Genomic DNA, 26,635 nt, shown 5'->3' with positions numbered 1-26,635 from the left:
CAAATGGGCCCTCATGTTGCCTGGAAATCACACCACAGTAGCCCCCCATTAGCCACTTTCTGCAGTTTCAGTTGCCTGCAGCCAACCACAGTCTGAAAATATTAAAGAGAAAGTTCCAGAAAAACACAATGTATAAGTTTTAAATTGCACGCCATTCTGAGTAGTGTGATGAAATCTAGTGCCGTCCTACTCCATCATGTCTAGAACATCCCTGTGTGCAGCGTATCCACACTGTTGACACTACCTACCCATTAGCTACTGAGTAGCCGGATCCCTTATCAGATCGACTGTGGCGATGCTTCTGCTCATGTAACCCTTATTCTACCTCATAACAGCCCCACCGCTCAAGAGCAGTGATGCTGGCATATTACTATCATCGCTTTATTTCTCTATATCATTATTGTTCTTTTTTTTTTTTTTTTTTTGAGACAGGGCCTCACTCTGTCACCCAGGCTGGAGTGCAGTGGCATGATCTCAGCTCACTGCAACCTCTGCCTCTTGGGTTCAAGCAATTCTCCCACCTCAGCCTCCTGAGTAGCTTGGATTACAGGCACATGCCACCACGCCTGGCTAATTTTTGTATTTTTATTAGAGATGGGGTTTCACCATGTTGGCCAAGCTGGTCTCGAACTCCTGACCTCGAGTGATCTGCCTGCCTTGACTTCCCAAAGTTCTGGGATTACAGGCATGAGCCACTGCACCTGGCCTATTATTGTTCTTAACCTCTTACTGTGCCTAATTTATGAATTAAACTTGGTCATAGGTATCCATGTATAGGAAAAAACAGTACATAAGGTTCAGTACTATCCGCCATTTCAGGCATCCGCTGGGGGCCCTACAACATATCCTTGTAAGTAAGGGGGGACTGTTGTACAGTTCAGTCCCTCTTCCAGATAGCAGCCAAAACCAGGACTAGGTCTGCCAGATTTAGCAAATAAAAGTATTTTATTTAGCAACCCTATCCAGGAAGTAGTTGCTAATGTGAAATTTCAGCCACTGTGTTACATAGTGCAGTTGAAACAGGGGACTTTTTCAGAGACCCTGTCATCCCAGTAAGCTAGGGAATGATCTCAAGTTGGTTAACTCTGGCTTTGGCTACAGACTGAAGGTTAGAACTCTTCTGTCTCCCACCTGGAACAAAGAGGCCCAAAGAAGAGACCCAGCCACTTAACATATCAAAGATAAGAAAGCTCAGCCTTCTACTGGGTTGGCCCTTGAAACCATGGACCTCAGGAATTATTGTCCAGATGGAGTGGTATGGGGCCCAGAGGGCCCACTGGGCTCAAAACTCTCTTGTGTAGCACTGAAACTTCTCCCAACTGGCCTTGGGAGTTGGACTCTCAGAGTCAACCTAGGTATCACCAACTCCAAAAAGAAAACTATCCTAATGGCAGTCAGCTGTCTTATGTAAAGCAGAATGAAAAGACTGAGTTTTGTGATCTTGGCTCACTGTAACCTCCTCCTCCTGGGTTCAAGCAATTCTCCTGCCTCAGCCTCCCGAGTACCTAGGACTACAGGCATGCACCGACACACCCCGCTAATTTTTGTGTTTTTAGTAGAGACAGTGTTTCACCATGTTCGCCAGGCTGGTTTCAAACTCCTGACCTCAGATGATCCATCTGCCTTGGCCTCCCAAAGTGTTGGGATTATAGGTGTGAGGCACTGTGCCCGGCCAAGACTGAGATTTTTAAAGCATTTTAATGCATCTAGATTAAAACATAAGAGGCCATGAATACTCTTAATTTCTTCAACAAATATTGAGTGCTTGCTGTATGCCAAGCACCATTTCAGGTGCCAGGGATACAGTGATAAACACAAAAGTTTATGCTTTTTTGGGGGGTGGGGAATGGAGTTTTGCTCTTGTTGCCCAGGCTGGGGTGCAGTGGCGCTATCTCGGCTCACTGCAACCTCCGCCTCCCGGGTTCAAGCAATTCTCCTGTCTCAGCCTCCCAAGTAGCTGGGATTACAGGCGCATGCCACCACGCCTGGCTAATTTTTGTATTTTTAGTAGAGACGGGGTTTCATCATGTTGGTCAGGCTGGTCTCGAACTCCTGACCTCAGGTGATCTGCCCACCTTGGCCTCCCAAAATTCTGGGATTACATGTGTGAGCCACTGTGCCTGGCAAGTTTATGCTCTTAAGAAGCTTACATTCTAGCCTGGGCAACATAGTGCGACTCTGCCTCCACAAAAAAAAAAAATTTTTTTTCAATTAGCTGGGTGTGGTGGCACATGCCTGTGGCCCCAGCTACTTGGGAGGCTGAGGAGGGAGGCTCACTTGAGCGCAGGAGGTCAAGGTTGCAGTGAGCCGTGATCATGCCACTTGCACTCCAGCCTGGGTGACACAGTAAGACCCTGTCTCAAAAAGAAATAAAATGGAGCTTTCATTTTCATGGGGAAGACAGACAATAAACAAACAAGAACATTCCAGATAGCAATAAGCATGTGAAGAAAACAAGGCTGGATAATGGAACAGAAAGATATGCAGGGGCTGCTATTTTAGACTGAACAGAAGCCACTCTATAAGAAGGTGATATTTGTTTTGTTTTGTTTTGTTTTGTTTTTGAGACAGAGTCTCGAGTCTCGCTCTGTCGCCCAGGCTGGATGGAGTGCAGTGGCACAATCTCAGCTCACTGCAAGCTCTGCCTCCTGGGTTCACGCCATTCTCCTGCTTCAGCCTCCCGAGTAGCTGGGACTACAGGCGCCCACCACCACGCCAGGCTAATTTTTTGTATTTTTAGTAGAGATGGGGTTTCACCATGTTAACCAGGATGGTCTCGATCTCCTGACCTCATGATCCGCCCGCCTCGGCCTCCCAAAGTGCTGGGATTACAGGCGTGAGCCACTGCACCCGGCCAGAAGGTGACACTTGAACTGAGGGCTGAATGGTGAGGAGTCAGCGAGGCAAGATCTGGAAACCAGTTCTCCAGACAGACAGAATAGCAAGTGCAAACAATCATAGGTAGGAACTAGCCCAGTGTGTCCAAAAACCCAGAGTGAGGAAAGGAGAGAGCTCTACAAGATGAGATCATAGAGGTGGAGGGGCCTTGGAAGGAGAATGGCTTTTATATAAGTGTAACAGGAGGGTTTGAAACAAGCGTCATTGCCTAGCTTGTGTTTCAGAGAGATGACTGCAGCTGCTGTGTGGAGACTGCATTAGGGTTTCAAGCCTAGAGGCAGGAAGCTGGTTCAGAGGCTGCTGAAGGCATCTAGGAATAACGGGATGGTAGTAGGGGGTGGTGAGAAGTAGCTGGGTTGGCAGTAAAGTGAAGGACATACTAGTGTAGGTGGTGGCAGAGCTTCTCAACAGCCTTGCCTGCCCCTGCCCAATTCTTCACTAGCAAGGTCCTGATTTTATTTGAGTATTCACCCTTGCACTTGCTTGAGGAAGACAGCTTTCCCCCAGACCTAGGGGTGTGTACAGGTTAGTCCAAACCATCCATGGCCATTTAACTCCCTCCCTCCAGTGACTGGTTTAGGCAAAAGCTAGTGAGCTAGAAGGGGGAAGTCTGCTAGGGCGCTTCAAGGAAAGGTTTTTCTCCTGATAAAAACAGATGTGGGAGGAAGCCCCCCATTTCCTGCCTTAAGACAGAGTCATATAAGGACATGATACTTAGAGCTGCTGTATCTTGTGTTCCTGAGGGAAGATGTCACCCGCTCTTTGAGGATGACAGCGCGGAAAGCTAGAAACACTGGAGTTATTGGTGACATGACTGAATCAACCCTGGAAAGACCCTATACTCAGATTCCTTGTGGGATAATAAATGCCCTCATTGTTCAAGCCATTGATAAGTTAGGTTTTCCATTATTTGCAGCCAAAAAATTCTAACTTAAAAGAGGGAGAGGAGAGAGAGAGAGAGAGAGGAAAGTGATCCTAAAATAAAGATTTTATTTATTTATTTATTTTTTTTTTAGATGAAGTCTCGCTCTTGTCCCCCAGGCTGGAGTGCGATGGTGCGATCTTGGCTCACTGCAACCTCCGCCTCCTTCAAATGATTCTTCTGCCTCAGCCTCCCGAGCTGCTGGGATTACAGGTGCCTGCCACCAAGCCCGGCTAATTTTTGTATTTTTAGTAGAGACGGCGTTTCACCATGTTGGTCAGGCTGGTCTCAAACTCCTGACCTCAGGTGATCTGCCACCTTGGCCTCCCAAAGTGCTGGGATTACAGGCGTGAGCCACCGTGCCCGGCCAATCCTAAGATTTTAACTCAAGCACTTGGAAGGAAGATGATCACTCAGACTGGGAAGCCTAGAACAGAAGCAGGTTTGGCAGGGAGTGGGGTGAGGGTAGAAAACAGTTCCATGGTGACTGTGTTATGTTTGAGATGTCTAATGGGCTTTCAAGTGGAGATGTCAAGAAGGCAATTAGTCATATGAATCTGAAGTTCAGAGGAGAGGTCGGAAATGGAGATATAAATTTGAGTCGTCAGCATATATATGACATTCATTTCTTTTTATCCTATTCCTTCACTATTGTATGGGAATGTATATACTCTAGTTTTAAAATAATTCCAAAATTATTTTTTAATAATTCTCTTTAAATAATTCCAAAAATGTTACAATAACTTTTTATGATGAATATTATTAAAAATATACCTAAAAACAGAGATAATATAATAAAACCTCATATATTCATCACCAAGCTTCAACAATTGCTCCTTCAGGGAGAAAAATAAATGAAGGAAATAAGAGAACCTGAGACTGGGCTATGGGGAACATCATTTAAAATTAAGCTATCAGAGGCCACCAAGAAGGAGGGGCCAGGACAAAAGCTAGAAGCCGGTGCTGTCATCAAAACCAACAAAAAAGAATTTCAAGAAGGAAAGAAGAATCGACCATGAGAAATGCTGCTGTGAGCGGCTAAGAAAGATGAAGATGAAGATGTGTGGCCTTTGGATTTGGCAAGAGGCAGGCCACTAGAGACCTTGGCAAAAGCATCTCAGCGGAGTATGTGAGTCAAGTCTGCAGGGAGAGTATTGAGGGGTGAATTCATGGATATGTGATGAATAGGGCTACCCCTTTTGTAAAGGCAGTGCTGTGAGAAAGAGGATGGCTGGGAGATGCTCTAGTCTGGAAAAACTGAGGGATGCACATCACTAAGGCTGTGGCTCTATCTCTCCCAGATGGAGTCAGTGCAAACATTTTAAACTTTGAGTACCTTGCTGCCCTGCTCCAAGATAAAGGTGAGACCCTGGGAAGGGGTCAGAAAAGATGGAGATGATAATGGGAAAGGAGAAGAGGGAGAGAGACCCAGAGGGAGAGTACACATATAGGTAGATGGACTGAAAAGTAATTCAACGGGAGAGTGAATTAGAAAAGTAATTCAACATCTGGTAGCATTTTCTAGATTCTGTACATGTCTGTGAATGTCTAAAAATTTTTGATCTGGTAAAATGGACCATTACCTGCATACTCACCCAGAGTTTATGGCCCTAATTCTGAGGATCTGTATACATCCTGAGGACACACACACACACACAAACACACACACACACAATCAGAAGCAGAATCTGTATTTCACTAACATGCCTTGGGCATTTCTTTTCTTTTTTTTTTTTTTTAGACAGAGTCTTGCTGTTATTGCCCAGGCTGGAGTGCAGTGGCGCATTCTCAGCTCACTACAACCTCTGCCGCCAAGGTTCAAGCGATTCTCCTGCCTCAGCTCCTGAGTAGCTGGGATTACAGGTGCCTGCCACCATGCCCGGCTAATTTATTTATTTATTTATTTATTTATTTATTTATTTATTTATTTATTATTTTTAGTAGAGACGAGGTTTCACCAAGTTGGTCAGGCTGGTCTCAAACTCCTGACCTCACAATCCGCCTGCCTCGGCCTCCCAAAGTGCTAGGATTTACAGGAGGGAGCCACTGCTCCCGGCCATCTTGGGCATTTCTTCCTGCACCCATGTCTTCTCCATTTTGTCAGCTAGAAAGCGTGCTCAAGGATTATAAACTCTTAGCTACAGTGGCCAGGGTATCATAAATGTGTAACGTGGGCTGATCGTATGAAGTTAAATGACAACAGACACTTATGTTCTGTGTCAGGGAGACACAGAGAGTGATGAGGACTGTGGCGAACTGGAGGGAGCTTGTTGCCCATCTTAAGATGGTAGCTTCCACATACCTCTATTGTTGTCGTATTATTTTCCTACTGTTACTGTAACAAATTGTAATAAAAATCATAGCTTAAAACAACACACATTTGTTATCTGCCAGGGCTGGAGTTCAGAAGTCCAAAATGAGCCAGGTGGGCTGGGCATGGTGAATCATGCCTGTAATCCCAGCACTCAGGGAGGCTGAGGCAGGCAGATCACTTGAGCTCACGAGTTCAAGACCAGCCTGGGCAACATGGTGAAACCCCATCTCTACTAATAATACAAAAAAAAAAAAAACTAGCCAGGCGTGGTGGTGCACACCTGTAGTCCCAACTACTCAGGAGACTGTGGTGGAAGGATGGCTAGAGGCCGGGAGGTGGAGGTTGCAGCGAGCCGAGATTGCGTCACTGCACTCCAGCCTGGGTGATAGAGCCAGACCTTGTGTCAAACAAAAACAAAAACAAACACAAAACAAAACAAAACAAACAAAATGAGGCCAGGTATGGTGGCACATGCCTGTAATCCTAGCACTTTGAGAGGCCAAGGCAGGGGGATTACCTGAGGTCAGGAGTTCGAGACCAGCCTGTCCAACATGGTGAAATCCTGTCTCTACTAAAACTACAAAAATTAGCCAGGCATGCTGCGCACCTGTAATCCCAGCTACTCGGGACTTTGAGGCAGCAGAATCGCTTGAACCTGGTAGGTGGAGGTTGCATTGCACTGTGAGCTGAGATCACACTACTGCACTCCAGCCTGGGTGACACAGAGAGACTGTCTCAAAAAAAAAAACAAAAAAAAACACCCAAAATGGGCCAGGTGACTCATGCCTGTAATCTCAGCAGTTTGGGAGGCCAAGGCAGGAGAAGAGCTTATGGCTAGGAGCTCTAGACCAGCTTGGGCAACACAGCAAGACCCCATATCTATAAAATATATATATATAGTGTGTGTATATATATATATATATTTTGAGACAGTTTCACTCTTGTTGCCCAGGCTGGAGTGCAATGGCACAATCTTGGCTCACCACAACTTCTGCCTCCCTGGTTCAAGCGATTCTCCTGCCTCAGCACTGCAATCCAGCCTGGGCAAGAGAGCAAGATCCTGTCTCTTTTTTTTTTTTCTTTTTTTGAGACAGTGTCTCTCACTATTGCCCAGGCTGGAGTGCAATGGTGCAATCTCGGCTCACTGCAACATCTGCCTCCCAGGTTCACACGATTCTCCTGCCTCAGCCTCCTGAGTAGCTGGGATTACAGGTGCACACCACCATACCCGGCTAATTTTTTGTATTTTTGGTAGAGACGGGGTTTCACTATGTTGGTCAGGCTGGTCTTGAACTTCTGACCTCGTGATCCACCCGCCTCGGCCTCCCAAAGTGCTGGAATTACAGGCTTGAGCCACCATGCCCGGCCAAGATCCTGCCTCAAAAAAAAAAAAAAAAAAGGCTGGGCGCAGTGGCTCACACCTGTAGTCCCAGCATTTTGGGAGGCTGAGGTGGGTGGATCACGAGGTCAGGAGATCGAGACCATCCTGGCTAACACTGTGAAACCCCATCTCTACTAAAAATACAAAATTAGCCAGGCGTGGTGGGACATGCCTGTAGTCCCAGCTACTCAGGAGGCTGAGGCAGGAGAATTGCTTGAACCCGGGAGGTGGAGCTTGCAGTGAGCCGAGATCGCGCCACTGTACTCCAGCCTGGGCAACAGTGAGACTCCATCTTAAAAAAAAAAAAAAAAAAAAAGCCAAAATGGGTCTTACAGAACTGAAATGAAGGTGTTGGCCAGGTTGCCTTCCTTCTGGAAATTCTAGGGGAGAATCTATTCCTCGACTTTTCCATCTTCTAGAGGCTGCCCATATTCTTTTACTCATGGCCCCTATCCCTCTTCAAAGCCAACAATCACATCATTCTGACCTCTACTTACTTTTGACCTCTTCTTTATTTTATAATTTTTATTTTTTGGTAGAGACAGGGTCTCACTATGTTGCCCAAGCTGGTCTCAAACTGCTGACCTCAAGTGATCCTCCCACCTCAGCCTCCTAAAGTGTTGGGATTACTGGCATGAGCCACTGCACCAGGTCTGACCTCTTCTTCTTTGTCTCTGACCCTCCTGCCTCCTTCTTTCACTTATAAGGACCCTTGAAATTACACTGGGCCTACCTGGGATAATCCAGGATCATCTCCCTATCTCAAGATCTTTACCTTAATAACATCTTCAAAGTATTTTGCCATGTAAGGTAACAGTCACAGGTCCTGGAGATGAGGATGTGGACATCTTTATGGGGGAGCATTCTTCTGCCTACCATCTCTGAAGTGAAACAATTCTTCTGACACACACTTAGCAAATGCTTACCAGGTATGCTAAGCACTATGCTAGGAGCTAGAAACAAAGATGAATAAGACACAGTCCTTACCTCCAATAGTTTGCTATCTATAATATTAAGATGGACATGTACACAAATAACTATAGCATGATGTGCTATATCCACTAAAATAAATGTCACAGCTACTTACACAGTGCCTTGATGTGAATATGTACATCTCTAAATTCATCTGATATTCACAATCTGAAGTTGTTATCCCGGTTTTACAAATGAAGAATCTGCACCTGAAGGTCAAAGAGGTTTAGGGTTTTTCCTAAGATAGCTCAAGTCTCTTACTATGTTCATTCTGCTAGGATAGGAGAGCACAAGGAAAAAGAGGTTCAGGGAGGGTCTGCAACCTACTGCCATGTGTCCTGTAGTCACCACGGCTCCTTTCTTTGTAGGGACCATGACCTTATTCCCCAAAGAAGCCTCATTATACGCCCCTGTCAGTTTTCTTTTTATGAATGAGTCTTGTTCTCCCAATCAGATGGCAAGTCTACTGGGAAGAAAGACCTTGTCATATTTCACTATATTCCTTTCCATGCCTTGCCTATTTTGTTGATAGAGAGTTGCCATCACTAGTTCTTTCATGGTATTATGTTGTGTTGTCAGGTGATGGGGGAGGGAGGGGTGAATCCTTTCCAAGTGATGTAGAGCCAGGAAGACAGGTTTCTTAAGATCTGCAAACCAGCAGCACCTGGGGCACTGCCAGATGACTTTCCCCAGTGAAGGGAGACAATTAGAAAATGCAAGGCAGGCTGGGGTGGTTGCTCAGGCCTGTAATCCCAGCACTTTGGGAGGTTGAGGCGGGTGGATCGCTTGAGCTCAGGAGTTCAAGACAAATCTGGACAATATGGCGAGACCTTGTCTCTACTAAAGATACAAAAAATAAGGCCGGGTGTGGTGGCTCACACCTGTAATCCCAGCACTTTGGGAGGCTGAAGCAGGCGGATCATCTAAGGTCAGGAGTTGGAGACCAGCCTGACCAACATGGTGAAACCCCGTCTCTACTAAAAATACAAAAATCATCCAGGCATGGTGGCACATGCCTGTAATCCCAGCTACTCCAGAGGCTGAGGCAGGAGAATCGCTAGAACCCGCGAGGCAGGTGTTGAGGTGAGCCGAAATCGTGCCATTGCACTCCAGCCTGGGCAACAAGAGCGAAACTCCATCTCAAAAATAGATAAATAAATAAAATAAGCTGGGCATGGTGGTGGTGCACACCTGTGTTCTCAGCTACTGAGGAGGCTGAGGTGGAAGGATGAGGTAGAAGGATGGCCTTGAGCCGGGAGATGGAGGTTGCAATGAGCTGAGATTGCACCACTGCACTCTAGCCTGGGTGACACAGCAAGACACTGACTCAAAAGAGAGAGAGAGAGAGAGAAAGAGAAAGCAGAAGTAGCTTGAAAAGATGGGGTGGAGAGAACGGAATGAAATGTAGAAAGAAGGGCTTCTGCGGAGACCAGGGGCTGAGTGCTGAGACCATTAAGGTGCGGGTTGCAGATCCTGCTCTTGGGTTAGAGACAGAAGAGACCAAGAGTCAGAATCATCCAAGATATGAGAATCTCGATTTTCTTCTTTTCTCTCCAGAGGCAACAGACATTTTGATAGCTTACAACGTTTCCACTATGACATCACTGTCTCCTTTTCACCCACGAAAATGTCAAGGACTCAGTGAGGTTAAGTCACTTGCTCAAGGTCACACAGGGTAGCCTGGAGGAGAATCCAGGTCCTGAGGTCCCCCGGTCAGCGCTCCCGCAGTTCTGGCAGCAGGAGAGTGGGCAGGTGCCCGCAGCGAGGGCATCATAGTGACTGCGCTGATGACAGGGCCACTGACCCGCGGGCGGCCGGCGAGCCGCGGCAGATTCCGGGGTCGGCCCCGGCAGACAGGCTGCGGGGCTCGACTCTGCGGGAGCGCCTAAGGCATTGGCAATCTGGGGCTCAGGCTGTGCAGTTCTGGGTCCTTGGCCGCCCACAGGCGTCGGCGAAAGGCTGCCGCCCCGGCCGGGGACCAGGAAGCCTCAGGCAGCTGGCAAGGGCTCCCCGGGGACGCGCCACAGCCTCACAGCCGGCCCGAGTCTCCTGGGAGGCAGGGCTGGAAGGGCAGGGGTGAAGGCCAGCTGTGGCCGCTTGGGAAGGACCGCCTCGCCTGCTCCCGACCTAAGTCAGAACACCTGGATGACCGGTGCCTCCAGGACGCAGGTGTAGGTGAGACTCGCCCTGCCACAGCACCCTGCATCTCCGCGGAGGCCCTCGGGAGCCCAGCGTGTCTGCTCAAAACGAGGAAAGAATGGTTAAAGCCCGAATCGCGACTCCTAATCCCAGCGGGACAGGTGAGGGACCCCCGCGCAGCTTGGGGAGAGTACCCGGCCAGGCTCCGCCCCTCGGGGGGGCCGCTTACCCTCCCGGGAGGCGTGGCCTGCGGGCCGCCCAGCCTCTAGTGGGCGAGCGGGGAACGCGGGCCCCGCCCCCCCCCGCCTATAAGGGCGGTGCGGCACTGCAGCTAGCGCAGTTCTCACTGAGACCCGTCACCCCGACTCAACGTGAGACGCACCGCCCGGACTCACCATGGTGAGTGCGGCCCGGCCGGGGTCGCGCCTGTCCCCTAATTGCCCCTCTCCTTTGGGGGACACTTCTTCCAGGCATGCTCGGGGACCTCCACCGGGCGTTCCGGGTCTCCAGGAGGTGCGAGGGTTTTGCATCCTCCCTCCCCAACCCCCTCCTGGTGACTTTGGCCGAGCCGTATAGTTCACCTTCGGTGGCTGGTGTTGGGGCTTGGGGTGGAGTGCGACTCTTCAGTAACAGAGAGGAACCCTTCCTGGCACTCTGCTCCTGCCTTACGAGCATTTGTGTCCCGACTCTGTATGAGAGTCACGCGGGCCCGCGCCCCGTCCTTTCCGCGGGCAAAAGAAGACGCGTTTGGCTGCCCTCTTACATCCCCAGTCCCTGGTCCCCAGCACTGACCGAGCACGTGCTTGGCGCTAGAAGGTGGAAGGGGTCAGGTTACCTGGTGCCGCATCCCCCTTTCCTCTGTGTATGCATTCCAACTATCCACAGAACCACCCCCTCCCCGTGACTCAGCACCCCGCTTCTGAGCTGAGAGGGGTGGTGGGAACGGGGTTCGGCCTCCTGAAGCGAGCCGGCCCTCTCCAGCCGAAGCCCGGGTGCGCGGATGGGCAGAGACAGCTGGCGCTGAGCACTGCGCGGGCCGAGGCCAGGTTGGGGGGAGGGGAGAGAGGTGCATGTAGGGGGTGGTATTTATAGCCCAGGAGCGGGGGCCGAAACCCAATCCCCGCTTTGGGCTGGGAAATAACTGTAAAGACTCCAGAGGGAGAGCGGATGTAGGGCTGGGCTGCAGGATGGCGCCCATCCTGCCCGGGACAAGGCGGGTTACCTCTGGGGCCTCACCGCAGGTTCCACTTCCTTTCTGGGTATTTGGAAACCGTCACCCCGCCATTTCGGTGTGGGAAGAGCGCGCGGGCCCTGCCGGACTTTAGTGCTTTAGGGGTTAATTTCGGGCTGACAGGGACGGAGCCTAAGGCAGTGAGCGCCCCAGTACCCTCAAACCTTATTGCTGGCCCCTGCTGTCTGAGCTTACAAGCATTACCGCCGCTATTTCCGTGCGGGCTGACACGGGAGATGAAAGTGGTGAAGACACCCAGGGTGCGGGGGTGGAGGTGGGGAGAGGAGCCAGATGGGATTGATCCCCAGAGCCAGATGGGATTTAAAGGTGAGGGAGGAGGGCATCCTGATGGCGTGTGGTCAGTTGATGCCAGATTGGATGGCTGAGACACCTCTGCAGCTTACAGGAAAGAAAGAGGGAAAGGGTTCTATGAATTCTAGCTGTTCATACTCAAAAGCAAATAATTAATCAAGTGGGGGGGGGCCTCTAGCTGTAAACCCATACCTCTAGGAAACCTTCTTTTGTCATGTGGAGCCACAGTGCTCACTTGACAGATTCCCCACTGAGAAGTGGGCTAAGAGGTTGGCCTGCATTGCTGGGTGCCAGCAGCACCTGGGAGCCCGGGCAGGCTGCTACTCTCTTCTCACCTCTGCCCAGCCCCAAGCCTCCACTCTTGCCAACTGAGTCATCCTAGCTGGTAGATGATAGGGTGGAAGAGAGACTCGCAAGGTGAGGACTTGTGGATGTGGGGCTCATGCTGTGTCCCCTCTCTCTATCCCTCAGCGTGAATGCATCTCAGTCCACGTGGGGCAGGCAGGTGTCCAGATGGGCAATGCCTGCTGGGAGCTCTATTGCTTGGAACATGGGATTCAGCCTGATGGGCAGATGCCCAGTGACAAGACCATTGGTGGAGGGGACGACTCCTTCACCACCTTCTTCTGTGAAACTGGTGCTGGAAAACACGTACCCCGGGCAGTTTTTGTGGATCTGGAGCCTACGGTCATTGGTGAGAGGAAGTGGGGACAAAATTGAAGGGGGTGGAGCATGACTCAAAGCTTCTCCCTGGAGAGAGAGGGTATTTAGACCAGGCATTTCTAGCCCTGAAAATTCCTAGCCTTACTTGAAGCTGCAGAAGGCAAGCTGATCTGAGACTGGCCTGGGCAGCTGGTCTGGGTTTCTCTCACACTCTGGTATCTCAGGCTGGCAGGAGGATGAGTCCTTCCATGCATCTGGCCACAGCTACCACCCTGGGGGAGGAAGGTCCCTGCTGAGCATAGCTTTGTGGTTTTTGCCCTTCCAGATGAGATCCGAAATGGCCCATACCGACAGCTCTTCCACCCAGAGCAGCTCATCACTGGGAAAGAGGATGCTGCCAACAACTATGCCCGTGGTCACTATACCATTGGCAAGGAGATCATTGACCCAGTGCTGGATCGGATCCGCAAGCTGGTGAGAGTGTGTCTTGGGAGGGAGGGAACTTTTGAGACTGTGCTAATGGTCAGGAGTATTTTTTTTCAGATCCTTTCAGGGGGTCATCTCTAACTATACATGGTCTCGAGTGTGGTGCTGCTATGGCATCCTCAGTATTTGCCCTGACTGCTGATGTATCTTATGCTTTATGGAGCCAGGTGATAGAGTCCCTCAGGCCCCTCCCCTACCTAAACTGTTCTTTCTCGTTCTTGCCTTTCAGTCTGACCAGTGCACAGGACTTCAGGGCTTCCTGGTGTTCCACAGCTTTGGTGGGGGCACTGGCTCTGGCTTCACCTCACTCCTGATGGAGCGGCTCTCTGTTGACTATGGCAAGAAATCCAAGCTGGAATTCTCCATCTACCCAGCCCCCCAGGTGTCTACAGCCGTGGTCGAGCCCTACAACTCTATCCTGACCACCCACACCACCCTGGAGCACTCAGACTGTGCCTTCATGGTGGACAACGAAGCAATCTATGACATCTGCCGCCGCAACCTAGACATCGAGCGCCCAACCTACACCAACCTCAATCGCCTCATTAGCCAAATTGTCTCCTCCATCACAGCTTCTCTGCGCTTTGACGGGGCCCTCAATGTGGACCTGACAGAGTTCCAGACCAACCTGGTGCCCTACCCTCGCATCCACTTCCCCCTGGCCACCTATGCACCAGTCATCTCTGCAGAAAAGGCATACCACGAGCAGCTGTCGGTGGCAGAGATCACCAATGCCTGCTTTGAGCCTGCCAACCAGATGGTAAAGTGTGATCCCCGGCACGGCAAGTACATGGCCTGCTGCCTGCTGTACCGTGGAGATGTGGTGCCCAAGGATGTCAACGCTGCCATTGCCGCCATCAAGACCAAGCGCAGCATTCAGTTTGTGGACTGGTGCCCCACAGGCTTCAAGGTTGGTATCAACTACCAGCCTCCCACTGTGGTGCCTGGGGGTGACCTGGCCAAGGTGCAGCGTGCTGTGTGCATGCTGAGCAACACGACCGCCATCGCCGAGGCCTGGGCCCGCCTGGACCACAAGTTCGACCTGATGTATGCCAAGAGGGCGTTTGTGCACTGGTATGTGGGTGAGGGCATGGAGGAGGGTGAGTTCTCCGAGGCCCGTGAGGATATGGCTGCCCTGGAGAAGGATTACGAGGAGGTGGGCATCGACTCCTATGAGGATGAGGATGAGGGAGAAGAATAAAGCAGCTGCCTGGAGCCTATTCACTATGTTTATTGCAAAATCCTTTCGAAATAAACAGTTTCCTTGCACGGTTTCTTGTTCCCTCTGAGTGCTTGAGCTTCTGCTGCCTTCCCCTTCATGCTGCTGCTGCTCTGTTTGCTGTTCATGACCCTTATCCCTTCCATCGCTGAAGGTGAGACCTGCAAAGGGGTTCTTGCCAGGCCCAGGAAGCATAACCCCAGGGACTTTAAATTGAAGTCCTAGGGTTACTCAGTATAGGGAGGAAATGAGGACCAAAATCCAGGCACAAACTGTTGAAGGATGAGTCTTCAGCTCCTTTCCAAGTAGGAGTTTAATCCAGTGGTTTCTGTCTTTGAAAGTTAGACTGCTACCCTGTTCTTCCTGCTGCCTCTACATTTACCAACTCTGGAAGCAAGGCTTGGCCCAGGCTCCTCTGTGCATTATGAGGGTTTGGGAGTGGGGCTGGGCTGGCCCAGAGTTCCTGGGCATGGAGCCACGTCATAAGCTTGGGGGATGGGAGGGAACACAGGCGATCTCCTAGAGTTGTTTGTGCCACTGCACCTCTGAGCAGCTTTGCATAGCTTCCTGTCTTGCTGCTTTGCTGGAGCTGGGGCTGTGCCATTAAAAGTCAGGTCATCTCCCCTCTGTTTGTGATTTCTTTCTGGCCTCACCCTCTGTGCTAGCTAGTGAGAGACTCCTGCTAGGGCCCTGGGGAAAGCTTCAACTTTGCTAACAGGAGCCCCAGGCCCCATGCTGATGTCATACTGTGGGGTAGACATGGTTCGGGGGAGGAGGCTTGGATCACAAAAGAGCAGGAGATGCCAACCCTGCCCTTGCCTTTCCTCCCTGGTGATTCAGGGAACAGAGCCCTTCCCTAGGGAACAGGTTTGAAGCCCAGTTAAGACAAGGCCCCTGTTTACTCAGCAGAGTAGGCAGGAAGTGGCAGCTGGATACTGCCACACCACACTGCCTCATTAATCATTAACCATGTATGAGCTTGAACGATCAGGGAGACACAGGCCAAAACAGCTGCCGCTGCCACCTCCACTCCCCTCGCCCCTAGGCTGAGGATGGGAGACCTGTAATCTACCTGTCTCAAAGCTTCCTCAGGTGTCTCCACCCAGAGGCCCTTGCCTAGCAAACCGGCTAGGCAGCTTTGACTAAGCTACTCACCCCAGGAGTGAAGGAAGGAAAGAACTAGTTGAGTGTTTTTAGGGGGCCCTAGTTCTTGACACAGGCAGATGCCAGCTTGAGCCCAAGCAGCTTTAAGTTTTGATCTAAGACAAGCTAGAACTGTCCACTGCTAACCAACCTCCTGTAGAATGAAGTCACACCATTGCCGACTCTGCACCATTCCTCCTTCCCAGGCAGTTTGCCTGAAACGGCAACCAGACTTTGGGCCCCTTGCACCTCTTCTCTCACTCCAGGAACACTGAGACTAAGATCCACACCAACCTGCTTCCACTTTATTCTTGTTTACACATTCTCCTGCTCCCAGATTTGGAGTCAGAACACTATGTGAGCTCAACAGTCCTGCTCAGAGCCATGTTCCATATCCCACCAGTTTCCCTTTTCCCAACCCCCACCCACCCCCACTCAGTAAGTCCCCTTGCCCAGGTTTTGCTCTTGGAGGGAAGAAAGCAGAAGAAAAGATGCAGGACTGAGATGATTGTCCTGACCCCGCTACCCCCAAGTGTAAGAGAAGTCCTGGATGGAATGGGTGGCGATTCCAATGAGGGATGGGAACCTCTTTCCAAGGCACAAGGGGCCATCTTCTCAACATGCTGCTTTTTCAGATTTGGGTAGTATGTTGGCCAGGAGCTGGGGGCTGCAGCGCCTCCAGCTGACTGAGGAGGAGAGGAATGTGAGGACGCTGATGCGGGTCCACGGTCATCATCGAGTTCAGGAGCTGCCGCAATGCTGAAGAATGCCTGTGGAGAGAGGAGCCCAGGGTGACCGGATGACACCTATCTGTCAACTCAGCTAATACCAGGGGGGAGTCTGAAACACTTGATGCCCTATTCGTTGCTCACTCACCTGGGGCTTTGTGGGATGCTGAGTTGGTTCTGCACAGCAAGGGCCACACTGTCACCCTTTTGGAACACCATGTCATAAGGGCCTTCCCCAAACATCATGGCATATAGCACGCAGCCTAGGGACTGAGCATAACTTGGTTAGTCCCTAGAAGGGGACCAGTGGAGGTGACATCTCTCCCTTTACTTCTGTGGTAAAAGGAGACTACATAAGCTAAAAAGAATACGCTGACCTCAGCCACATGGCACCACCAGGGTCCAGAGAAACTGCCAGTCAGCTGGAGGCCTCCGCAGCCCCTGTTTAGCTTAGCCCCTGCTTAGCCAGTGCCTTCACTACTGACACTGAGCTGTACTCACCTTGTTCAGGGGCACGGATTATACCACATCCGGTACAACTGGGTACAGTATCAGTGACATTTCCCAGGAAGGAAGTTGAAGTGGATGGGGACATATTGTGGTTCCTGGGGCCCCATGCAACAGAAACCAACGAACTACTCTACTCCACGGTGGGTACAGAGCCACAGCCCTCCCTACCCAGATACCCACCCACATGCTCCTCACCCAGACATCAGTCCGCTCATCGATGACACAGTGACTCGGCACAGAGAAGAGCTCTGGGGCTCGGTAGGAGATGGTGCACCGCTGGGCTGCCCAGTCCTGGAACAGTGATCCCAGAGCTCAAAAGTGGGGCACAGGTCATGGTCATGTGACCAAACTGGGACATGCACCAGAAGGGGTGGGAATGGGGAACAGGTGAGAAAAGGAGCCTGGAGACTCTTTTACCTGCAGGGTCAGAGCCTGGCGGGAGCCCTCCACATGGATGCATGCTTGATTCATGGAACCCAAGTCCATTAAAACTGGCTGCCCCTCATCTCCAAGCAATATATTGGTGGGCTTCAAGTCCCTGTAGAGAAGTAGAAGTGACCTATGAGCATCTCTGGACAGGAAGGCTGGAATCCCAGCAAGCAAAAGAATCATACAGGCTGTTTCTTGGGAGAACAGAGACCTCCCATTTCTCCTGGTGAGGCTCTTCCTCTGGGCCCCAGCAAGCACACAGGGTCCTCCCACTGACCTGTGGGCATAACCCTTGGCATGAATGGCCTCAAGGCCTCTGCAGATCCCCAGCAGCAGCCAAAGGATTTGATCCTCGGTCAGGAAGTTGCCTTTGTCCTTCAGCCTTTCTATCTCATTCCACAGCGTACCTCTCTGCAACACAAGTTTCCCTACAGTTGGAGATGTTTTTGGAGCCTCTGCTCCTTAGGCCTGATCCCTTCCCTATGTCAAAGCCTATCAGCCCTTTCATGATACACACCTCAAACTCAAAATCTAAAGTGGCCAAACCCAGGACATGGTCCCTGCTTCCTAACATGCTGGACTGCTCACACAGCCCTTGAGTAGGTGGCTCTGTTGCAACCCCCTCCATAACCAGGAGTCTTTCTGACCTTGAAGAATGGTAGCAGCAGCCAGGCCTCATGCTTAGCACCCCGTTCCCTCAGACAGTAAGCCACGAGGCGAAGGATGTTGGGGTGATTGAAGAGGCGATGCATGTCGGCTTCTCGCTGGGCCTCCTCCCGGTCCTGCTGCTCGTGACACAGGATTCGCTTCAGGGCGTAGAAGTGTCCATCATGTAACCCTTCCACTAGGTCCACATAGCTGAACCCGCTGTGGGCCAAAGGGGTCAATAAAGGGCCATGGTCATCTCCCACATGGCTTGGACCTAGAGAAATTTCCTGGTGGGGAGTGGGGTGTCCTTCCCATTTAGCAGAAACCTTCCCAAGATGTGGCTCTAAGAGAAATCTGAAGAATATTACACCGTGAGCTCCTCAGGAGCAGAGATATAGAAATCTTTGAGGTCCTATGGTCGTAATAGAGACCTCTGCACTTGACAGATGCTAAATAAATAATAGCCAACACTTATCAAGTACTTGTCAACCAGGCATTGGGTGAGACATTTTATACACATTATCTCATTTAATCCTCACAACTCCATCAGTGAGGGATAATAATCATCTCCATTAAGCTGATGAAAAAAACATGGTTTATCAAGGTCACACGAGGTGGATTTAGGAGGCCTGGCTCCAGAATCCCCCTTCTTGATACTGTGTAGCTAGGTTCTGTCAGGTGAGAGAGGACAGGGATGGGGATAAAACCCTTGTGCCCCAAGCATGTGCACACCGCTGTCCTTCAATGACCATAAACTTGAGGACTAGTTAACTGACTTCCAAACACTCACCCCTCCCCCAGTTTCTGGATGAAGAGGTAGCGCTTATTGTCAATGATGACAGTTCCCCGAGAGCAGACACACAGCCCGTGGCCCATAATGTCTCAGTCATCCTCTTCAAGGACGGTCTGAGGCTACCGAAGAGCTCGTCCAGGGTGAGTGGGCTCTTCCAGGAGATGCGCTGGGGGCCCAGCGGATCATGCTGGAAAGAAAACAACGGCAGGGTCACAGGTCCGGCACAATCCAGACGACCCATGAAGTACCAATGCGGAGAGCTCAGGCCCAGGTCTCTGGAACCTACACTATAGTGTAGAGAAAACAGGCCCTGCTCCGTCGCCAGCTTCAAGGGTGGGGTCAGGCGCCTTACGGCCTCAGGACACACAGCGGCTACCGGGCCACTTCCTCCAACCCCAGCCCATCTTTGGGCAGCCCCCGCTCCCACGCCCATCGCGCCGCAAAAGCAGAGCATAGCGTAGTTTCAGAGGACGTGCGAGGCTCAGGCCCACTCCTGGCAGGGCCCACCCCTGGTCTAGGAGCCCAGAGCCCGGGATGGGCCATCTGCACTCCCGGACTGACCTGGCTCGGGCCAGAGAGAAGCGCCACCGACCGGAAGCAGTGCTGACATCATCAGTCCGCGCCGGCGTAACGGCCCGCGGTATCTTAGCAACCGCTGGGCATCCGGAGGATGTGGGGGCGCGGAGCTGAGAGGCTCCGGGCTAGCTAGGTGTAGGGGTGGACGGGTCCCAGGACCCTGGTGAGGGTTCTCTACTTGGCCTTCGGTGGGGGTCAAGACGCAGGCACCTACGCCAAAGGGGAGCAAAGCCGGGCTCGGCCCGAGGCCCCCAGGACCTCCATCTCCCAATGTTGGAGGTAGGAGGCTTCATACTTCTGGCGCTCTGGGGCAGAAAGCGGCCAACTACACTGCAGCCTGGAGGGGGATCCAGTGAGGGGCGGGTCTGGTGGCCTGGTCTCCTGAGCCCGTACAACCTTCTGGGCTCTGGCCTGTATCCCACTACCCCTAGTCTCAGTGGTTAAGAGCTCAGGCTTGTGAACCAGACTTCCAGTTTCTAAATTGAGTGTTAATAGCATGCTAGCTGTGTAACCTCGGGCAAGTTACTTAACCTCTCGGATCCTTACTTTTGGTAGCTGTAAAATAGGTATAATAGTACATAAGGTTAAGTAGCTTAACTGTGAGGCCAGACTGACTAGTTCAAATGACAGCTCCGTTAACGTAGTTGTGTGACCTTGGACAGGCTACTTAATGTTTCTGTCCTTTCCTCTCCTCCTCTGTAAAATGGAAATAATTATCTACCTCATGGAGTTGAAGATTAAATGAGATGTACAGTGTTTAATACAATATCTGACACATAGCCTTCAGTACGTGTCAATAAACCGTAATTATTATTACCCTGATCTTCACATCCCATTCTTGAGACTGTAAAGGCAAAAGGAAAGGAAATTCACAAATTTTCGAGCTTTGGCACAAAGCAGTTGTCCTTAATATCTGTTGCGGAGGCAGGCAGGGGTAAGCTGGAGAGGGGTGCACTTCCAAAGAAGGTGGAATGGCCAGGAGGGAATGGCTGTTTTGCTGAAACAGGACTCTCCAGGAAAGAGGTCCTTCTTGTGACCTGGTTCCTCCCTTCCACACCCCGGATCACCCTGAAGATTTTCCAATGGTTTCCCCTGGTTCTGAACCTGTTTTAGCCTTTTGGTTATGACATTGATTCATCCAGATTTAACCTACTATATACCCGGCCCTGTGCTAGAGGCTGAGGATTTGAGATGAACAGGGCACTCCCTGTCCTCAGGGAGCCCAGTCAAGTAAAGCCATGCTTCTCAATTTTGAAGGTGCCTAGGATCACCTGGGAATCTTGTTAAAATACAAATTCTGATTCTATAGGTCTGAGGTAGGATCTGAGAGTTTACATTTCTTTTGTTTGTTTGTTTGTGTTTTTTGAGACAGAGTCTCGCTCTGTTGCCCAGGCTGGAGTGCAGTGGCAGGATCTCGGTTCACCGCAACCTCCGCCTTCCGGGTTCAAGCAATTCTCCTGCCTCAGCCCCTACCCCCACCCCCACCCCCACCCCCACCCTCGGAGTAGCTTGGAATACAGGCGCGTGCCACCAGGCCCGGCTAATTTTTGTATTTTTAGTAGAGACAGGGTTTTGCCCTGTTGGCCAAGCTGGTCTTGAACTCCTGACCTCAAGTGATCCACCCGCCTCGGCCTCCCAAAGTGTTGGGATTACAGGCGTGAGCCATCGTGCCCAGCCAGATTCTCCATTTCTAACAAGTTCCCAGGTGACGTTGATGAAGCTGGTTCGTGAACTGCACTTTAACATGATGTAGAAATTTTACAAACTAGTAGAGTAAGGGGGTGGCTGCAGGCTGGAGAGGAAGTCCAGGCTAAACGCCTGGCAACTTGAGGTGGTTTCCGCCCCCTTGCTCGCTGAGGTTCCCTCCCAGGAATCCGACACGTGACGGTCTGTCCGCCGTCTCAGACTAGAGGAGCGCTGTAAGCGCCATGGCTCCCAAGAAGCTGTCCTGCCTTCGTTCCCTGCTGCTGCCGCTCAGCCTGACGCTACTGCTGCCCCAGGTAAGATGAGACGGTGAACCAGCCTGCCGGGTGCGGTGAGCGGGATCAGATCCAGCGGATGAGAGAAAGTCCAAAGTAACAACCAAACAACCCGCAGGGCTAGTTCCATCTCTTCCGCTCTTGGCAGGCGCTGACCCTCGACGCTCCCTCCAGGCGTCTGCTGAGCAGCGTCTCTTTCTCTTTATAGGCAGACACTCGGTCGTTCGTAGTGGATAGGGGTCATGACCGGTTTCTCCTAGACGGGGCCCCGTTCCGCTATGTGTCTGGCAGCCTGCACTACTTTCGGGTACCGCGGGTGCTTTGGGGCGACCGGCTTTTGAAGATGCGATGGAGCGGCCTCAACGCCATACAGTTGTAAGAAGTGCTCGCAAGAGCCGCGGAGGGATGGGATCTACTTTTTCTACCGCCCCCTTATAAAGAAGGTCGGGACAGGAAGACTGCCAGGACTCCTAGGCCAAGGGTGGGAAACGGCAGGCCAGGACCTCCTTCCAACCGCTTCGTGGAGATTCCCTGCAAGGCCTGAGCCGTTAGGCCTCCCTGGCGTCTCTCCACCTTGGGCCTTATTAACCTCTTCCTTTCTCAGTTATGTGCCCTGGAACTACCACGAGCCACAGCCTGGGGTCTATAACTTTAATGGCAGCCGGGACCTCATTGCCTTTCTGAATGAGGCAGCTCTAGCGAACCTGTTGGTCATACTGAGACCAGGACCTTACATCTGTGCAGAGTGGGAGATGGTGAGTTAGCTGGAGAGGGGATAGAACCAGTTATCCTTGTGCAGTTCCTAGACTACTCCCATCTGCCCACACTCTAGGGCCATCTCCAGCACTATATTCAATTCCTTCCCTTCCTAGCTTCCCCACCACACCCCAAAACAAAACCTACATGCTTCTTTGTTCTCTTTATGTTTGTCTCAGGGGGGTCTCCCATCCTGGTTGCTTCGAAAACCTGAAATTCATCTAAGAACCTCAGATCCAGGTGAGTTGAGACAAAGGATTTAACACAGAAGGAAGGAAGTAAAATGGGCTATTTGGGTGCCAAAAGCAGAAGAGACCATTCCCAAATTGGAGGTCATCATTCATTTACCAAGTGTTTCCTTCATGCCCAGCAGGATGCAAGAAACTGGGGGACCAGACAGACCCCCATCCTTGTGCTGTAAAGCTTATAATATAGTGGAAGAAACTGATTAAAAAAAAAAAAAAAAAAACAGCTGGGCACGGTGGCTCATGCCTGTGATCCCAGCACTTTCAGAGGCCCAGGCGGGTGCATGACCTGAGGTCAGGAGTTTGAGACCCACCTGGCCAACATGGCAAAATCCCATCTCTACTAAAAATACAAAAAATTGGCTGGGCGAGGTGGTGGGCACCTGTAATCCCAGCTACTTGGGAGGCTGATGCAGGAGAATCACTTGGGCCCGGGGGTCAGAGGTTGCAGTGAGCCGAGATTGAACAACTACACTCCAGCCTGGGTGACAGATTGAAGAGACTTTGTCTCAAAAAAGAGAAAATCCTATCAGCTGTATCTTGACAAACATTAAATTTAAGTGCTTTTTATCACCCCCATTGCCCCCACCCTGGTCCAAACCATCTCTCTCAGCTGGCTTATTTTATAGCTTCCTAACTGGTTTCCCTTGTTTGCCCTCTCCCCCATACAATCTGTTCTCAGTAGAGCAGACAGTGTGATCCTGTTCAAGTATAAGTTTAAAGATACATCTCAGATCTTGTCATTTCTCTGCTTAAACCTCTCTAGTAGGTTCTCATCTCATTCAGAATATGAACCATAAATTCCTTAAAGTGGTAGGTCCTACACAATTGGCCCCAGTCACCTCCTCGACATTATTGCTCTTCTCCCCCATGTTCACTCTGCTCCAGCCACAGTGGCCTCATTGCTGTTCTTCAGACCCACCAGGCCTTGGGCTTTGAGGCCTTTGCATGTGGTGCTCCTTCATCACAAGCTTCCTGCAGAAGTCACCTTGGTGAGGCCTTCCTGGTCTCTCTCTCGCTCTCTCTATACATACATATATATGTATATATATATATACACACACACACACACACATATATATATTATTTTTATTTTATTTTATTTTTGAGATGGAGTCTCGCTCTGTCACCCAGGCTGGAGTGCAGTGGCGCAATCTCGGCTCACTGCAAGCTCCACCTCCCAGGTTCACGCCATTCTCCTGCCTCAGCCTCCTGAGTAGCTGGGACTACAGGTGCCCACCAACACACCCGGCTATTTTTTGTATTTTTAGTAGAGATGGGGTTTCACTGTGTTAGCCAGGATGGTCTCGATCTCCTGACCTCGTGATCTGCCAGCCTTGGCCTCCCAAAGTGCTGGGATTACAGGTGTGAGCCGCCGCGCCCGGCATAATTGTTATTTTTTTTTGAGACGGAGTCTTGCTCTGTTGCCCAGGCTGGAGTGCAGTCACGTGACCTTGGCTCACTGCAACCTCCGACTGCTGGGTTCAAGTGATTCTCCTGCCTCAGCCTCCCGAGTAATTGGGATTGCAGGCACCTACCACCTTGCCCGGCTAATTTTTTGTATTTTTAGTAGAGACAGGTTTTTGCCATGTTGGCCATGAGGGTCTCAAACTCCTGACCTCAGGTCATCCACCCCTGCCTTGGCCTCAGAAAGTGCTGGGATTACAGGCGTGAGCCACCACACCCGGCCATCCCCTCTATATTTTAGTCTCCCCATATACCACCATTTTTGTTTGTTTGTTTTGAGATGGAGTTTTGCTCTTGTTGCCCAGGCTGGAGTGCAGTGGTGCAGTCTCGGCTCACTGCAACCTCTGCCTCCCGGGTTCAAGCGATTCTCCTGTCTCAGCCTCCTGAGTAGCTGGGATTACAGGCACCCACCACCACGCCCAGCTAATTTTTTTGTATTTTTAGTAGAGACAGTGTTTCACCATGTTGGCCAGGATGGTCTCAATCTCTTGACCTCGTGATCTGCCTGCCTCCGCCTCCCAAAGTGCTGGGATTACAGGCGTGAGCCGCCGCGCCCGGCCCATTTGTTTTTAAGAAACACTACTTTAAGGTTTCCTATGTTCAAATTTCATTGACGTGCAAATATACAAGGTGCTTAGGGTTGGGAATTTCTTGACAAGAGTCATTGCTTCCCATATTTAGTGGTGAGCAAGTGTGATGGTAGCACCTAACACAGAAGCTCTGCTCCTTCCTTTAGACTTCCTTGCCGCAGTGGACTCCTGGTTCAAGGTCTTGCTGCCCAAGATATATCCATGGCTTTACCACAATGGGGGCAACATCATTAGCATTCAGGTACAAGGGGGAAGTGACTGGAGCAGGGGAAGAAGGTACAAGGGGTCCTTGACCTCCATCCCATAGCTGGGTTCCACTTTCCCTCCCCTCTGGCAGGTGGAGAATGAATATGGTAGCTACAGAGCCTGTGACTTCAGCTACATGAGGCACTTGGCTGGGCTATTCCGTGCACTGCTAGGAGAAAAGATCTTGCTCTTCACCACAGATGGGCCTGAAGGACTCAAGTGTGGCTCCCTCCAGGGACTCTATACCACTGTAGATTTTGGCCCAGGTCTCAAGCAAGGGCTGGGAGTGGAGTCTGGGGAAAGGACACCTCTTCCACGACATTTATCTTTTTCTTTTGCCTCCTTTCCGCAGCTGACAACATGACCAAAATCTTTACCCTGCTTCGGAAGTATGAACCCCATGGGCCATTGGTGAGGGGCCAGAGAGGAGTCAGGGAATCAGGGATAGGAATGGGTCCAGCTCAGTTCCATCTCACTCACAGCTCCTTTCATTTCACACTCTAGGTAAACTCTGAGTACTACACAGGCTGGCTGGATTACTGGGGCCAGAATCACTCCACACGGTCTGTGTCAGCTGTAACCAAAGGACTAGAGAACATGCTCAAGTTGGGAGCCAGTGTGAACATGTAAGTAAAGACACTGGGGGCAATATGAATCTGTAGCTGGGAGCTGGGGATGAAAGTTAAGATTCAGTGAGTCAGCTTTTACCTGTTCCCCCACCCTCTCTCACTTCAGGTACATGTTCCATGGAGGTACCAACTTTGGATATTGGAATGGTGAGTCCAGATGGTCCCTGGGATAGAAGCAGGGAGGTAACAAGGAATGAGAATCTAAGGGCCAGGTGGATTAGGATGTCTAGAAGCTGAATATGGCCACCTCTGCCCCCTCTGATGGCAAAATTCTCTGCATGAAGCATGCTTAGTAGTGCCTGTCATCTGAAATATATGTTGAATTAATTAAATTGGCTCAACTTCAGGTGCCGATAAGAAGGGACGCTTCCTTCCGATTACTACCAGCTATGACTATGATGCACCTATATCTGAAGCAGGGGACCCCACACCTAAGCTTTTTGCTCTTCGAGATGTCATCAGCAAGGTACCCTACCATTTCATTAAGCTCCAAAGGCTTTTATTAATTTGGAGGAAGGGAGTGCCCACATTGTAAAGGTATCCCATAAATTGGTGGTTATTGTCTGGGCCACAGAGCCTTCTGAGCATCCCACTGAAGCATTTCCCATTCAACCAAATGGGACTATGTGTGAAGACACACAGGTGTGCAAAATTATTGAGCCTCCATGATCCCTGAAGCCCTTCCCTGGGCCCCAGGTTAGGAACTCTGCCCTAGAGTCTTGGAATAGGTATTGTTTTCTGTGGTTTTCCTATGGATCCTGAGAGAATCTGGGCTCAGTTCCAGGAAGTTCCTTTGGGACCTTTACCTCCCCCCAGCCCCAAGATGATGCTTGGACCTGTGACTCTGCACCTGGTAAGTTCCTCCACATCTTTTCTCTTATACCACACCTTTTTTTTCTAAATAGCCTATTCTTTCTTGTCCTCTATCCAGAAACTTCCCTGATATTCTAATTCTTCTCCCTTATTCTAATAGGTTGGGCATTTACTGGCTTTCCTAGACTTGCTTTGCCCCCGTGGGCCCATTCATTCAATCTTGCCAATGACCTTTGAGGCTGTCAAGCAGGTAAGGCATAAACCCACATCTGGTGGAGATGACAACCTCCCTTAACAGCTATACGCAAAAGTTCCTTGGCTATAGTCACAGTGTCGTCTTTTATTTCTGTTTGTCTGAAGTACTCATTCTTCCATACCCAGGACCATGGCTTCATGTTGTACCGAACCTATATGACCCATACCATTTTTGAGCCAACACCATTCTGGGTGCCAAATAATGGAGTCCATGACCGTGCCTATGTGATGGTGGATGGGGTGAGAACCTAATTCCAGGCTGTGAGCCCCAAACTCCTCCCTTCCCCAGGA

At 50.7% G+C, this 26,635-nt stretch overlaps 3 protein-coding genes across 12 annotated transcripts in view; 2 read left to right on the top strand and 1 right to left on the bottom strand.

Annotated features, from left to right (window-relative positions):
* The first annotated feature begins 10,866 nt into the window (after positions 1-10,866).
* On the top strand, positions 10,867-14,592 carry TUBA4A (tubulin alpha 4a). 3 transcript variants are annotated; one of them, XM_003818648.5, is made up of 4 exons: positions 10,867-11,025; positions 12,641-12,863; positions 13,158-13,306; positions 13,548-14,592. In XM_003818648.5, exons 1-4 carry the CDS (start codon positions 11,023-11,025, stop codon positions 14,517-14,519), a joined length of 1,347 nt encoding a protein of 448 aa, XP_003818696.1. In that variant the 5' UTR covers positions 10,867-11,022; the 3' UTR covers positions 14,520-14,592. The 3 variants fall into 3 exon arrangements, with proteins under 3 accessions (XP_003818696.1, XP_063451641.1, XP_063451640.1); XM_063595570.1 differs by lacking the exon at positions 10,867-11,025 and adding an exon at positions 11,576-11,672; XM_063595571.1 differs by lacking the exon at positions 12,641-12,863 and having other exon boundaries at positions 11,008-11,025.
* Positions 14,593-15,963: 1,371 nt separating this feature from the next.
* On the bottom strand, positions 15,964-19,481 carry STK16 (serine/threonine kinase 16). Of its 4 annotated transcripts, none has more exons than XM_034955195.3 (8): positions 19,350-19,481; positions 18,786-18,975; positions 17,995-18,269; positions 17,625-17,758; positions 17,336-17,456; positions 17,114-17,209; positions 16,557-16,678; positions 15,964-16,450 (listed from the first exon to the last, which is right to left on the bottom strand). In XM_034955195.3, exons 2-8 carry the CDS (start codon positions 18,883-18,885, stop codon positions 16,312-16,314), a joined length of 987 nt encoding a protein of 328 aa, XP_034811086.1. In that variant the 5' UTR covers positions 18,886-18,975; positions 19,350-19,481; the 3' UTR covers positions 15,964-16,311. The 4 variants fall into 4 exon arrangements, with proteins under 4 accessions (XP_034811086.1, XP_003818698.1, XP_008970245.1 ...); XM_003818650.4 differs by having other exon boundaries at positions 17,995-18,214; XM_008971997.5 differs by lacking the exon at positions 19,350-19,481 and adding an exon at positions 19,075-19,330.
* The window catches only part of GLB1L (galactosidase beta 1 like), an 8,817-nt gene continuing 1,594 nt past the window's right edge, over positions 19,413-26,635 (top strand). Inside the window, exons 1-14 of one of the 5 annotated variants that reach the window (XM_003818645.6) lie at positions 19,413-19,643; positions 21,235-21,364; positions 21,552-21,718; positions 21,948-22,098; positions 22,279-22,339; positions 24,548-24,642; positions 24,739-24,913; positions 25,000-25,058; positions 25,152-25,273; positions 25,383-25,423; positions 25,624-25,742; positions 26,055-26,129; positions 26,250-26,339; positions 26,471-26,584. In XM_003818645.6, coding sequence (XP_003818693.1) covers positions 21,293-21,364; positions 21,552-21,718; positions 21,948-22,098; positions 22,279-22,339; positions 24,548-24,642; positions 24,739-24,913; positions 25,000-25,058; positions 25,152-25,273; positions 25,383-25,423; positions 25,624-25,742; positions 26,055-26,129; positions 26,250-26,339; positions 26,471-26,584 — 1,341 coding nt within the window. In that variant the 5' untranslated portion in view covers positions 19,413-19,643; positions 21,235-21,292. Of the gene's footprint in view, positions 19,644-20,732; positions 21,365-21,551; positions 21,719-21,947; positions 22,099-22,278; positions 22,340-24,547; positions 24,643-24,738; positions 24,914-24,999; positions 25,059-25,151; positions 25,274-25,382; positions 25,424-25,623; positions 25,743-26,054; positions 26,130-26,249; positions 26,340-26,470; positions 26,585-26,635 lie in introns of those variants that run through there. The other 4 variants (XM_008971998.5, XM_055109127.2, XM_055109126.2 and 1 more) reach the window with 4 other exon arrangements.

The sequence above is a fragment of the Pan paniscus genome, chromosome 13 (assembly GCF_029289425.2).
Source record: "Pan paniscus chromosome 13, NHGRI_mPanPan1-v2.0_pri, whole genome shotgun sequence".
Lineage (NCBI taxonomy): Eukaryota > Metazoa > Chordata > Mammalia > Primates > Hominidae > Pan > Pan paniscus.
This window is presented reverse-complemented; position numbering and strand designations above follow the sequence as displayed.